The sequence below is a fragment of the Camellia sinensis genome, chromosome 4 (assembly GCF_055761805.1).
Source record: "Camellia sinensis isolate YWXY chromosome 4, ASM5576180v1, whole genome shotgun sequence".
NCBI classification, from domain to species: Eukaryota; Viridiplantae; Streptophyta; class Magnoliopsida; order Ericales; family Theaceae; genus Camellia; species Camellia sinensis.
The window spans coordinates 221,669,469-221,684,675 of NC_138964.1; the positions used below are offsets into that span (position 1 = coordinate 221,669,469).

The window sequence follows — 15,207 nt, forward strand, 5'->3', positions numbered from 1 at the left end:
AAGTCAAAAAGTTAACCCAAACATCCATATTTTCAATCTCAATTTTTTAGTCCAAAAAGACAAAAAGTGCACTTATTTAGTCTTCCCAAACTTGGCCTTACACTAAAATCGCATTTTTTGAATACGTTTTTATAATTTTATTTATTTTACCCGTTCGAATCACAAAAATAATGAAAGCGTATAGAAAATACATTTTCAACTTAGTTTGGAAAATTCATCCAAACTACAATTAATTTGAAAAATAAATTAGCGTAGAGGCTTAGGTGGGGAAACAAAATTGCTTTAGAGCTCTAAAAGAGCACCACTAAATTAGCATTAAATTGTCTTTTAGTGGCTTTTATTTTGTCTTTTTCTATTTTTTTTTTTTCTTTATTGGTTGCCAGCTCAGTAGAGCCAGCTCTACTTAGAGCTCTCAATCACTCCCCGTGGGGAAAAGCCCCGGGACTACAGTTGGCAGACAGAGGTGAGAGGGTTTATCAAATCAAAACCCTAACGATTACATACATGCGTGCGTAGAGAGCAGCAGAGGAGAACTGAGAGAGAAAGAGAGTCCACAACAATGGCGGTCTCACTGAGACGCTCTTTGATCTCTTCTCGCAACATCTCTCTTCTCCTTCGGACTTCTCTCCACTCTCGCCATCTCTCACACCTTGCCTCCTCTCCCATTCTCTACGATTCTTCGTCTTCTCACACCGTCCCCAATTCGCCACCGATCAATTTCATCAGAGAAAGTCGCAGATGTTTCGCCAAAGGAAGAAAATCAAGTATCTTTCTATCTCTCTTCAAATCCATATACATACAAATGCACACTGTACACTTAACGGATTCATTTCGTAGATTAATAACAAAAACCTTAATTAACACCCTTGACTAGTGTAATTTTATATTACTTTTATCTTATGTTTCGAAAACAAATGATAAATTTAGATTATTGAACTTCATTTTCTTCCTATATTTTTTTAGTTTTTTTCAATTATATCCAGAAATCCGCGATCCACACTAAGCCTGAGCCTGAGCCTGAGCCTGAGTGCTTAACAATCCTTAACATTTGAATGATATGTATATACATCCTTGTCAAATCGCGAATCCAATCATGAATTGTTGTGCTAAAATAATGAATTCTCAATCGTATAATATGATATAATTTTTTTTTTTTTTGATTGGCATATAATATGATATATAATTATATATATATATATATAAATACATACAATGCTTGAATAACGTAAATTATCAATATGACTAAATTATATATATGTATATACATATAAAATCACACGTATATCAATATAATTAATTAATCTTTCCTATATATCTTCTTATGAAGTTCAGTGAAAATGATGTCGTTTCATGCATTATGTAAACAAAAATGGAAATAGGACTGAATCGTAATGAATTGTCAATTGAATTATACGATTCACTCAATTTTTGATTCAACAGCACGATGCAAATTGTTTTTGTTGAAACTCATTTCGAATCGTATGAATCGAATGTTGAATTGTATGATTCTAGCAACCATTATATATTCATATTACTATGGTCAAAGATTATACTTTTGAAATTTCAATTCGTACCTTTTATATTTATTTATGGTGTATGAAATTTTTAGAGGGTGATGATGACGCCAACACAGTTGAAATTGTGGATATTGGACCTAGTGTTAAGGCGGCCGCTGTGCTGCAGATGGAAGCAGCAGTTGATGCACTATCGCGAGAACTAAGCAAGCTTCGAACGGGGAGGGCATCTGCTGGTATGCCATTGTTTGTGATTTTCAATGGGGGTTGGAGTTAAATTTGATGGTGATTTATTTTAACATGGTCAGTTTTTGAGTTTTGTTTACAGGAATGCTCGACCATATTATTGTCGAAACTGGTGGAGTCAGGATGTCCCTGAGCCGATTGTCTGTTGTCTCTGTCCTAGATTCGAAAACCTTGTCTGTAACTCCTTATGATCCAAATGTAATGAATTGTGTCTCACTTAAATATGTTTTTATTTTTGGAGTATTTGTTTTGTTTGTGCCAACAGTAGCACATATTCTCAATGCATTTGAACTACAAACCTATTGTAATACCGATTAATTGTGTCAGTTTTACCCAATTTTGCATGGTATATTTTGGAGTATGTATGCTAAGTGAGCTCAGCTTCACTTGTAATGATAGTACAATATCAATGAATTTGGTTTATGCTTCTCTATCACCTTGCGAATATAAGTAGCTTTGAATGACTTCCCATTTGTTGCTACTTGTGAATCACATAATATAGCTTGGTAGAATATACTCATGAGTTATTTATCAAAAAAAAAGAAAAGAATATACTCGTGAGTCCTGACTGAGTGACTGTACTTCCACAGGGCCTAAAGGAATTGTTGAGCGCCATTGTTTCATCACCACTAGGTTTAAATCCTAACACAGATGGCGATCGATTGATTGTACCTATCCCTCCGTAAGCATTGATTCTATTTAAACTCTACTTATCCACTTATGCTTGCTTAAATCAAGCGTAGACAAACATCATAATTTGGTTGTGAAGATCTTAGTTTTTCTTTCTTTGATGAGTTTACCTTATTGGTGAATCAAGCTTCAAGTTTTGTTTTCTTGCAAGATGTGGGTACATGGTCCACCTCACCTTGCTACATGCCATCATCACATCATTTCATCGCAGCCATTGGTTCTGCCCATGGCATCCTCATAAGGTCACACATGCCAACTCATACATGGGCGCATGTGCTACAAGCTTCCCCAATGGGTTGTGAGCGATACCTGTCCCAAGTGAGGATAATATGCGCGGGGTCTTAATCTCAAACCTTGGTATGTGTAGACACACTACAAAGGCACCTTCTATTTGCCCAGGGCCTAGAACTTGATTGAGCACATCTCTCTTATACCTTGAGTACCCTTCTCTCCATGGCACCTCATGCTTTTATGCTAGTCTACTTGGAGGTTCTGATCTCCATCTCCAAAATATCTCTCTCTCTTCCTGTAAAAACCCCTCAGCTCTCACCAAGATCATGTCCACTTGTCTGCTGCTATCCTAAGCATGTTACCATATTTCCCATACCTAATTTCACACATCCACAAAGGACAGATTGAAAATTAAGACATACATAGTTCAATTCTTATGCAACTTGGCTAATGTATATTTGTTTTATACTTGCAATATGCAGATTGACTAAGGAGCATATGCAGGTGAGTTCAATATTGCTGTGTCCTTTTATTTATCAAAAATATATATATTGCTTTGTCCTTTTTATTCATTTTCTCTGCAATTGCTATTAGCATCAAGCCACTTTTTTGCTAGGCTGTGTGCAAGGTGGTGACTAAATCTTCTGAAGATGTCAAGCAGAGTATAAGAAGAGCTCGCCAGAAGGTATAGCTGCAAAAAAAAAAAAGTTATTTTTCTCCATTTGAACTATATTATGTTGCAAAGTGTTATTGTTCCTTGGATAGAAAACCAAATAAGAGGAGAAGATTACAAAGAATGAAACCACTAAAGGCATTTTTTGCTTTTGGATGTCACAGATTATTGACATGCTCTGAGTGCCATTTTGGTTAATATGGTGGCTTAGTGGAAGAATCATGATTTCTCATGCATATTTGGTGATTTATCAATATATTTGGCTTAGTAGTATATTTTACTGGAAAACTAGTGCATATTGCTGGTCTTAATTTGGAGCAGATATTTGTTTTTAATCTCTGTTATTTTTTATGATTAACATGAACACCCTATCAACAAACTAAACTGCTAAAAACTTTACAAGCGCATACTACACACAGAAGAAGCTGCAACAATGGTTACAAATTTTATGTTATTTGCTTTATGAAATACTGTAGCATTGTTTAATAGTCTAGGCAAACTCCTTTTCCTTGTACAGGCATTGGATACGATGAAGAAAGCGGGTTCAAGTTTCCCAAAAGATGATGCCAAAAGATTGGAGAAAGAAGTGAGTTAAATAGTGGATAACTACTGAAGAAACACTTGACGGTTTTTTAAGGATTGTGCTCATACCTGATGCTTGTTCATTTCCCTAGGTTGATGAATTAACTAAGAAGTTTATCAAGTCGGCAGAGGATATGTGCAAGGCGAAGGAAAAGGAGATTGCTGCAGGCTGAGTGGTGGCTTATCGGTATTCCAAATATCTCCGTTGGTACCGGTTTGTTTTCATTTTGAAGGCTTTTACACGTTAAGTTCCATAGTTGAGAATTTTTAAGTTCTCATCGTTGTTTGTAGACCTTAGAATAATGTAGTTAAACAATTTTAGGGATTAGAAACCACCATGAGCAAGGCGAGTTCTGAGAATGACAAGAAGATTTAATGTGGGAAAAAGAACCGTCACAATTCCATCTTGACAATAGCTTTGACATGATAATGGGAATTCAAGGCCTCCTTATTCCGAGGTAACAATTGGAAGTGTATTCATTGCGTGTCTTGTGATGTTTGAAACTGAAAATGATAAATGTTTCAACCCTTTTGGTAAAGAACCAAATGTTGTTAAACTAGGGGGAAAGAAATGATCTAGTTTGAATTCTACCCATTTCATTAAATCATATTAGGAGGCCTCATTATGACTAGCGGGACAATATCTTGGATAAAAAGCATATCTCAAGTTTAGTTATTGATTTTGAGCAGACATCAATTTTGCATCATTATTAGTTCTTGGATCAATTGTTTGTGTTCCAATTCTATTTTTCTTTGTTTATTTGGACGAACCCAAGTCCAACTCAAATTCATGTAGTTGATCTTGAGCAGTCAAGCTTTGGACAAGTCAGTTTCGATTAAAATTTGAACTTGGGCAGATCTCTCTGTTTTTTGGGACTGGACTTGGAACAATTTGTTCCATATTGCAGCCCTAATTAAAATTTTGGGTTTGCTGAAAAGCAAACAATGGCACAGGGATAGCAACAACAACATTATCAAGTGAAGATGCTCATACATTTCTTATTCTGGGCCTTTATCATTGCAATTTGCATGCATGAAAGCTCAAAATGAGCCTGGGTGGATAGGCAGAGTCGTCCTAACTCAAAGAGGCATGGTGTCCCATAAATTCTTTCGATTACTTTTATGGCCCTGGTTGGTACAACTTTTAATAATCAAAAACAGAAATTAGAATAACTTCTCCCTCTATTTTCTCATAATTATTTTTTTAAACTTATTTAAATTATTTTTTATCTCATCTCAGCAAAAAGATGTACTAAATATTTCGGCACAAATTTTTAAAATAAAAAAGAAAAGTTATAAGCGTGTCTGTAAGTTTACATCGAACAAGAATAATCTCTCGTAATTCGAAATCTTTTTTTTTTTTTTCCCTTCTTTCTTTCCCTCTTATATATGGCCGAAGAGAGAGAAGAGAGAAGAGAGAAGAAGAGAAATAGAAAGAGACAAAAGAAAGGAAGAGAGAAGAGGGAGGGGGAAGAGAGAGCACTCGTCTCTTCTTTGCTGATTGGCTCAATCGCCGCTGCCATCATCAAATCACAATCGTCAATCGTCGCCTCTGATCTCTGATTCTTCTCCACCGCCCGACCACAACCAATCCGGTCAACCACAGATCTGTTTTCTCTTCTCTCTTTCTCCGTCTGTTTAAGGATATAAGAAGGGGGGGGATTGTCCAAAATCTGTGTATGATGATGATGTGTTGTTGATGATGATGATGCCGGCAAGAAGGGGAAAAAAAATTGAGCTTGATTTCAGTTTGGGGATTGTGAAGAGAGGGAGAGGAGAAACAGATGAAAAAAAAAATTCTCAAAACAACGTCGTTTTGGATTCGAGTTATTTCGGGCCAAGTGTTTTTCGAACTACGTAGCAGCGTTACACCAAACAATCTCTATGACTAAACCAAGAGACCAGCCTAGGCCAGTAGGAAAATCATAAGATTGTGTTTGGATCTCTTATAAGCAGAGCATTCATATTAAGCTCACTAAACCATCTCCTTAGCTATTTCATAGCCCAAATCAATCAAAGAGCACTTCATTAAACACGTCAATTGGTTAGTTATTTTCGTAAAACTCAAAACCATTGCTACGAGTCGTTAACACCAAACAACTCCACAAATAATTTTAAATTATAAAATATTTAATAATGTTAAAATAATTATATTTTATGTCTCAATCACTTTTTTTTTTTTTTCAATAAATAGAAAAATGTTATTTATCATCAATTTTATTTCACTTCCTAAATGTATTGATGCAACAAAAATTATATATATATAAGACTCACCAAATTTAATAATAAATAGTGAAATTTATCAACATAATAGCCTGCACAGAAGGTAACGATAAACTATTTCGGTGATATATGACACGGTTATAAATTTATTATAAAATATAAGTAATGATACGTATTAAATTAATATATATATATATATATATCTATACTATTATAAATTGAACACCTCTTTATGGTGTCTTGAAACCTTTGTTTCTTATGCTGCCACGTGTCTACTCTTTTATTTGAAATAAAAAAAAAATTAGATAAATGAGAGAAGGAGATTTGAACCTTAGACTTATGTCAAATGAATAAGACTCTTACCACTTAACTAGCACACAATATATGATAAATGATTTATTTTATTTATATTTATTTAAATTACACACGCATCGCGTGTGGCAGCTGCTAGTATGTATATATATATATAAAATACATGAAATGGTGAACATTGGTAAAAATATCATTGTTTACTCAAAAAAAAAAAGAGAGAGTACTATTCTATCATTATTATAAAATATTGGACAAGGATACTACAATCCCTCTCCCTTCAAATATGAATCTGCAACAAAAATAAGAGCAATGGTAGAGGGCCCAAATTCTGTGGCTCAAATGTGGCTCAAATGGCCAAAACGACGTCGTTTTGAGTACAAAACAACATCAAAATAGCCAAAACGACGTCGTTTTGAGTACAAAACAACATCAAAATAGCCAAAACGACGTCGTTTTGGCCATTTGAGCCACATTTGAGCCACAGAATTAGGGCCCCCAAACATTTTTCAAAAAATAATATCAATATAAAGCAAGAATACACAAATAAATAGAGAGCTTGTTGAAGGGTTTATTTGAAAAAGTGATTGGCTAAAATAGAAAAATAAAAATTTAACTAATTTGATGTAAATATTTTTTTCATTCTCTCTTTCACAAATGGCTACTTAGGCTCCGTTTGGGAAGAAAAAAGTCAGGCTTTTTTGGCTAAAATAGTCACAAAAAACAAAATAAGCTATTTTAGCCACAAAAAATAAAACATCAAATCCAACCCATAATCATTACAATCATTTTTCACAAAAAAGTCAAAAAAACTAAAAAACCAAAAAACCCTTCCCAAACCAGGTTAAAATAGCCTAGGCTAAAATAGCTAAAAAGTCAAAAAGTCAAAAAACCAACCCACTTCCCAAACGGAAGCTTAAATTTATAATCCACACACATAATATTTAACAAAAACACATGCTTTCACTTCCAAAATACATTTACAACTAGGGTTGTCAAAATTTGTACAGTGAAAACAGGATATAGATCCAAGTACTTCGAGAAAAAGTACTTCCCCAAACATCTATGCAAGCTCGATTCCTAGTCTCCTTTTTTGGGGGATAAATATACTAGATTCCTAGTCATACCCTCTCTCCATTATGCTTCCCTCTACTTCTTACCAGAAACAGCTTCCCTTGTCACAAGCTGTATTCCCCTCACCCACATCTCCGCCGTCTCAAACCCACCCTCGCACACAAAATGCACTTCCTTGTTCTTCGTAGTCACCACCCGAAACACTCCAGCTTCATCCGCATCCCCCTTCCTCTGCCTCAGCCTCAGCCTCTTAAAATTCAAGCTCGGTCCCACCTCAATCTCTCGGCATATCACGTTCCTCCGGCTTGAATTCCCCCACCTCAATACCCCGGTAGCCTCCATCATTTTAATAACTTTACTATGCGGAGCTCCTTTTCCTCCTTTTGTATGCTTCATCACAATAGCGCCACTCAACACCAGTTTCCGAGCAAGCTCGTCGAGTATCACCTGTACTGCATCATGACTGCCATTGTTCCTTGCAAGTGAGAGTGCAGTTTCGCCCTTAACATTCTTCAAGTCGCATCGTGCTCCTGATTTAATCAAGAGCCGACTAGTGCTTCCATGGCCTTCCCTTGCTGCCAACATGAGTGGCGTGTAGCCATCCCCATCAGGGACATTTACATCATAACCCTTATGCATCAATAATCTCACTGCGTCTAAGTCTCCACGGCGGGCTGCACAATGTAGGGCGTAAAAACCTCCGCCATTGCGGTTACCCTTTTCAAGAGCGAATTCGAGCATTACTTTCTCAAATAGATCGCGACTTTGGTTGAATTCGGATAAGGTAATAGCAGTCTCACCAGATTTGTTGCACAGCTTAACATCAGCCCCAGCATAGACAAGCAACCGGAAAGCTTCAACATGACCTTCCATAGCGGTAACCATGACTGCAGAGAAACCCCTATCATCCTGATAATCAAGATCGATTTCTGGTCGCCCAATTAGGGCTTCCAAGGCTAGAATATCACCCGATCGAGCTACAAACATTAAAGGTGAAAAAATTGACACGTTACTTGATTTCAGAACCTTTCCAGCCCTAATTACATCTAGCACGGCTTGTTGAAAACAAAGAGGCCATTGGTTTGACCCTGGGATTGAATACACAGACTGACCTGCTATATTCACCAAACCAAAATCAGCACCAGCTGTGGCCAATACTTTGATACATTCATCCCTCTTATGTTTTGCAGAGATCATCAGAGCACTATCACCTGTGTCTGTCCTCGAGTTCATATCACAGCCATAGTCAATTAGGCACTGGAGCACAGTTGAGTGTCCAAGACGGGCAGCCATGTGTATTGGATGGAACTCAGTTTTCTGGGTTGTTTTAACAGGAGATTCTACATTTGCACCGCAATTCAAAAGCACGTTGACAGCTCCAGCATTGCCGCAGAGAATGGCATGGTGGAGGAGGTTTCTTCCAAGGTGAGTGGCATCGGATGAGACTTGTTGGAGGAGCATGCTCAGGATAGTACCAGTGTGCTCAAAATACTCCACAGCGCACCAGGTGATGGGGTAGGGCTCTGCTAGTCCTGCACCCACACGAAACTCTTCCCCTGAAACTGTATCCCATGACCATGCCCCCAGTTGAACTTTGATGTCTGTTCTGGCACTAGCCTTGTTTTACCATTTTGGGAGAGGAGTGAAGAGAGGTTAGTCATAGGAGGGAAGAAAAGAACATTCTTTTATTTTATATATAAAATAAGAAGGATTTTAAATATTGTCACTTTCTAAATCTTCTGAACTTTTGTAGAATTAACTGTAAAGAAGGTGCATCTATGTTTTTATATGAGATGATTTTTATACTATGCAATCAAAGTGCAAGGGAAAGGGGGTATTAATTGAAAAAATATCAAATCAAACTGACTTTTGAAAAAATATTTACGTATTAATGAAAAACTTTATATATATTAAAACATTAAACTATCAACTTCTCCATAAATATGTAATATAAAATTTACTTTACAATTTAACTTTATAAATTTCTTCATAAAGAATCTTGATTCGTACTTGGTCTACCAAGGAGACGGAGATCAGGTAAGTTGCTGTTGAGATTTTTGTGCCGAACATATATAATCAAGCACCATGGAATTGTCATCAAGAGAAAGTCCAGCTGTTTCATAGTTGAAACACCAAGAAGGGGACCCATTTATATGTGATGACTGCGATATGAGAACAATTATTGGTGTGTAGAATTGGCACAGACCAATTTCACATCACATGACACAAGTGATGTGAGATTAGCTTGAAACAATGCCATTTCTCCCAATAAATAATTTTCCACGATTTGGAGTTATGTGTACCAAAAATAGATGCAAAATGTTTGTCATTGTAAGGCTTTTCATTATTTTTCAACTCTTCTGGTAAAACTGTATAAACAATTAATTTTGTTTCAATTATTATAAGATAAAAAAAAGGGGACAAATTTACTTTAGGATACATCTAAAATGCACGAGTCATTCTACTGATTATCAAAATCAAGATTAGAACCTTACCTGAAGCAACAGACGGACGACAGAGATCTGCCTAGACACAACAGCAGCAAAGAGTGCATTACAGTCGACATTTGTGTGTAGAGAAGGCCTATATGATTGAAGCAAGACCCGATCACTTGCATTTGCATTGACTCCACACTGTCAATAGGAAAGGGCTATTATTTCAAAATGATATTTCAAATTAGCATGATATAAAGCACAAAGACATTCGGCCAATTGACTAGTTCCTGGATAATCCCCTATTATTGAATATGATGTTTTAGTTTCTCAGAAATAATTGTCGTGATTGGATAGTGAAAGTATTTTCAGTGTTCATGTTTGTTTTCTATAATGCCTTCAGTATGTAATAGTAAAACTGCTGCTCAATAGCCTATTTAAATCTGTCAATAAGATTACCTTAATGAGAGCATCCACCACATCCTTGAACCCTCTGCAGCATGCAGTGACAAGAGCATGCACCGCGACATGGGGCCGAATCAGATCCGATCCCATGAGCAGCTCCGCAAGCCTTGCACACCCATGACAACTTGCTTCTAACAACGCCTCTTCACAAGCAGGCTGTGAAGAACCGGCTTTTACTAAGATCTCCAAAATCTCAAGATGGCCCTCCCTCACTGCCGCTGTTGTTGCGAAGCCCCTGAAGAGCTTCTGGTTTACGTCTGCTCCAATACTCTTATCATTTTTTTAAAATGGCAACCCTCAGTACATTGCAAAAGTAATGAAAAGACTCCACAAGAAGACATGTTAGTTATTCATTCTTTGAATTGCTCAAAATCTTAACACGGATTGGTTAAGAAGACAACAAAACCAGCAGCATAGTAAGCGCCTTGGATTCTTCATTGAGGACAAGTAATAATGGCCACAAACAAACAAAAACAGGGAACATAACTGTTGTGACAGATAATGGAGAATGTATCAACCAAGGAAGCACGGGTGCGGGTACGAATACGGTACGGGTACGAGTGCGGGTATGCCGATTCGGCAAAACTCAAAAAAAGTATGATACGGGTACGGCTACGGTACGCCGATATTTTTTTATTTTTTTTTAAATATAATTTTGATTAAAGGATCCAACCTACAAATTAAAATTAAATATCAAAACTAAAAAAAGAACTACTCATTTTCCTATAATTTAAAACCATTAAGCGTTAAAAATAATATTTGTGAAATCTCTCACTTTGATATGTTATGCACTGTGAATTTGTGATCATAATTTATTTTTAAAATCTTTCTTTTTGCTCATCAATTTGCTATTTTTATAGGGTGAGACCAAAGAAATAACAGGAGACCAAAGAAAGATTTAAAGTTAATTACCAACAATAAAGGAAAAAAATTCTCAATTGGTGCAGGTTGTCAATTGCAATTTGCATAATATATAAAATTGCATCATTCCCAACAACTACTAATCAACTAATACAGTATCAATTTTTAATGTTTTGTGCATAAACTTTAAAAGTTTGTTATGATTAAAGATTTTATAAAGAAATTCTAGGAGGATCTAAAGCAAAAGCATAATGCATAGTCATACACAGAACTACCCTTTATAGGCCTTGTTATTTTTTTTGGTTCAAATTGCTTTTTAAAAACATTAAAATCATTTGTTGATATGCTTCTACAATTTATACAGACAAACAGGACAACAGAGAAACATCAAAATTACTGATCTGCAAGGGCACCAAAAAAAATAAAAAATAATAATAATAATTGCTAATTTGCAAGGGCAGAAAAAAAAAAAAAAAAAAGGCCTTGGCGTACCCACGCCGTACCCATGGCGTACCCGTGGCGTACCCATGCCGTACCCGAATAAGCCAAACGTACCGGACCCTCTTTTGCCGTACCCGGTACGCGTACCGCTGTACCGGTACGCGTACCCGCACCCGGTAAGTACCCGGTACTCGTACGGCACTATTTTTGGAGTACCCGTGCTTCATAGGTATCAACAATGGAAGGTCATTAATATGAAGCAACGGGGGAATAATGTATTATGTATCATGTATCTGTGCTGCTATGTAGTCCTGTTAGAGACAACCCAAAATGGGCCTTGCTGACACAAACTCAATACAAAAAAGCTTATCTCATAGATAATATTTCCTTCATTTTTTCCTTGCAAACTTTGTAATTCATGCCCAAGCAACACTGTGTGAAATAAAATAAGACAACTATGAGAGAGAAAAAAATTTTAAAAAAAAAAATCACGAATGCTCACTTTTCACTAATAAATAACTCTTGCTTCCTTATTACATTGTAAAATAAGATCAAAATCTTATTGCTACCAATTAATTTTACAATAAATTTACAAATTTGTGGAAAGGATAGCAAAGAATATATAAAAGAAACTAAAGAAATGGTAAACAACATCAAAAAGCCAGATGAGAATCAAACCGCTTAAATTTTTTAACTTGCATTTCATTAATCAAAGAACACAGCAAGTTAACTCTTTTCATTTTTTATTGGAAATAAATTAGTCAAACGGAAACTTATCATTCAGTTGAAGAAGAAAAAGAAAATAAGCAGTGAAGCAGGGAGAATTTTTTATTTTTCTGTCTGAATGTAGAGAATACCATGAAGCTGGAGCTCTTCAAACAAGATTGGTATTAGGGCATTACTTAAATTTGCACTGGAAGAATAAAACCAGACAAAAGCAAAGCAAATTCCAATGGAAAAACTCTACTTCTGGGGTGAAAGAGTTTATTCCTCCCAGTATGTATGACACAAAACTGAAATAAATTAAGGATGGTGCTATTCAGACTCCGTTCACCAAAAAAACTTCACCTTTTGTCTTTATTAGACAAAATTCAAATTTTTGCCCCCACAGACCTGTACAATTCCGCTTCTTTTTTCTCCAAGAAGTGGCAATTTTGACATTTGTGCAAAAGTTAATAAAATCAAACTAGGATTTTGGTTAGAAGAGGAGTGCCAATAGCACCACCCTAAAATAAATGCAACCAACCAACAAAATAAATAAGATTTGAGTGGATTTTATACATCAGGAATGGCCATAGAATCTAGATTCCAAAAGGAAAATTATATATAAGTCGACTTTTTAAATTCATTTTCTAGACCCATTAATATATCGAAAAGATAATTGGTTGATAATTAAATATTCTGTAAGTATCAACCAATCATTTTCTTGGCTTATCACCGAGTCTAGAGTGGATCTAATTTTTGAGTCAGTATAGCAACACTCCTCAAAAACAGATGAGCATTTATTTCCTTTATGTGTAATGAAAAATGAAACAATATTAAACATGCAATGGGACTTCATTAGTGGAAAAAGCAGTCAGTGTATCCTTAAGAAACAAAAGGAATAAAGATTAATTTCCAAAAAATAAACGCCCGCTGTACTTCAAATCCTCCGCTGTACAGCAAATTTTAATATATATATATTTTTGCTGGGTACAAATTTTATTAGTGAAAAACTATAAAAAATGGTAAACAACAGCAAAAGGCCAAATTATATTTGTGCAAAACTTACATAATTTAAACAGCCCTATTTTAGATAGCACTTTTGGTGAGAAGAGGAGTGCAAATAGCCACCACCCTACAATAAATGCAATCTACCAACAAAATAAGATTCGAGTGGCTTGTGTAATTCAGGAATCATCATAGAATCTAGATTTCAAACACACTATTAACATTAATTTCCTTTATTTTCAATGAAAATGAAAAAATAATTAAACCTGCAATGGGACCACAGTAGTGAAAAAAAGCAGTCAATGTATACTAAAAGAAACAAATACAATAAAGACTAATTTCTCAAAAAATAACGCCAAACTTTCGTTCTCAGGCAAAAAAATTTAATTGATTCTAATGCTAACGATAAAAAAAATGTCGTGGTCCAGCAAATTTCAGTAATTAAACAGACATATTAAAATTAAAAAAAAAAACAAGAACAAAAACAAAACAAAAAGGGCAGATTGACTAAAGTAAAAATTGTTCAAAAGCTTAGGAAGGGGAAAAAAAATTGCTTCAAAAATCTTTTATGGGGGAAAAAAAAAAAAAAAAAAAAAAGAAGAAGAAAAACATTGATATGCCTAATTCGATATACTGATCCGGCAATTCATAGTAATTAAGTATAAGATGAAACTATAATCAGAAAATTAGTACAAAATTCAAAATGTAAAAGGCAGAGTCACTAAAGGCACCTGGTTTCAAATTTTGAATAGAAAGGGATGGCAAAACGAAAAACCCGGAATTCAAATAAAACAACGAGACGAGAGAGATTCTGAAATACAGATCAACCAGATGTAGATTAACAAACTCGCAAACGAACACATAAAACGCTTCAAAATCAGCGAAACGAAATCAAGCAACAAGCCAAATTCAACCACACCGATCCAATAGATACAGTTCAGGAAAGTCTAACCAGTAGTTTCCTGACGAGCATCGCATTCCCGCCATGAACGGCGAGGAACAACGGCGTGACGTCAGTCCTGAACTCTTCGTACTCAACACGAACTTCATTCGCCGATTCGTCGTCACACGACACTTCCGCTTTTCGAATCTTCAAGCACACAGCGCCAACGAAGTTGACATCGACGAACGAATCGGCGATGCATTCGAGGGCCGCTTTGAGATCATTGCAGTGCGAAGCTTCGAGGAGGCGTTGCGAGACCTCCGCTTCGTAGTCCACCGGGAACACCTGCTTCCCGGCGAGAAAACCTCCGCCTCCGCCCGAGTGGCCGAACACCGTCATTTCCGGCGGAACAAGAGGTGGTTTGTTACAACTTGCAAGTAGAGAGTTCAGCGCCCTCACTACTCTAGTCTCTCTCCCTCTCTTTACTATCTCTCTCTTAAATGCTTGTCACGCTGGTTTGGATATTAATAGAATAGTTTTATTAGTTTTTCTGTCTAGAGACACGAGAGTCGAGAGGGAGTGGGGAGGGGAGGGGAGGGGAGTTAGGGGAGAGAAACTTGAAAGAAGTGAGCGGCAGAGACAAAGGAGAGGGAAGCAGTGAGGGGAGCATTCATGGCGATGTGGTTTAGTCTTTAACCACGGTTAAAGAGTATTTTAACTGCGATGTCAGAGATGGATCTCACTTTTACTTTTGAGTCCAAGAGTAACGGTTGAGGCACAAGTTGAAAAAAAAGTTATTTAAAAAGTTAAGAATTTATTATTATTTATTTAAAATTAAAAAATTATGACTGTATAATTTTTAATTTTAATTTT

At 36.0% G+C, this 15,207-nt stretch overlaps 2 protein-coding genes and 1 long non-coding RNA gene across 3 annotated transcripts; 2 read left to right on the plus strand and 1 right to left on the minus strand.

Moving 5' to 3' along the window:
* The first annotated feature begins 430 nt into the window (after nucleotides 1-430).
* On the plus strand, nucleotides 431-4,401 carry LOC114302270 (uncharacterized). The gene is made up of 8 exons (XM_028247269.2): nucleotides 431-764; nucleotides 1,610-1,750; nucleotides 1,843-1,958; nucleotides 2,351-2,442; nucleotides 3,164-3,185; nucleotides 3,298-3,366; nucleotides 3,872-3,940; nucleotides 4,029-4,401. Exons 1-8 carry the CDS (start codon nucleotides 560-562, stop codon nucleotides 4,107-4,109), a joined length of 795 nt encoding a protein of 264 aa, XP_028103070.2. The 5' UTR covers nucleotides 431-559; the 3' UTR covers nucleotides 4,110-4,401.
* A 3,010-nt stretch (nucleotides 4,402-7,411) lies between these two features.
* Nucleotides 7,412-15,038, minus strand: LOC114285873 (uncharacterized). Its single transcript, XM_082867642.1, has 4 exons — nucleotides 14,404-15,038; nucleotides 10,434-10,709; nucleotides 10,038-10,175; nucleotides 7,412-9,159 (listed from the first exon to the last, which is right to left on the minus strand). Exons 1-4 carry the CDS (start codon nucleotides 14,731-14,733, stop codon nucleotides 7,618-7,620), a joined length of 2,286 nt encoding a protein of 761 aa, XP_082723768.1. The 5' UTR covers nucleotides 14,734-15,038; the 3' UTR covers nucleotides 7,412-7,617.
* LOC145789947 (uncharacterized) lies at nucleotides 10,708-12,029 on the plus strand. Its single transcript, XR_014328462.1, has 2 exons — nucleotides 10,708-10,949; nucleotides 11,971-12,029. It is a non-coding gene; the product is annotated as an uncharacterized LOC145789947 (long non-coding RNA).
* Nucleotides 15,039-15,207: the final 169 nt, after the last annotated feature.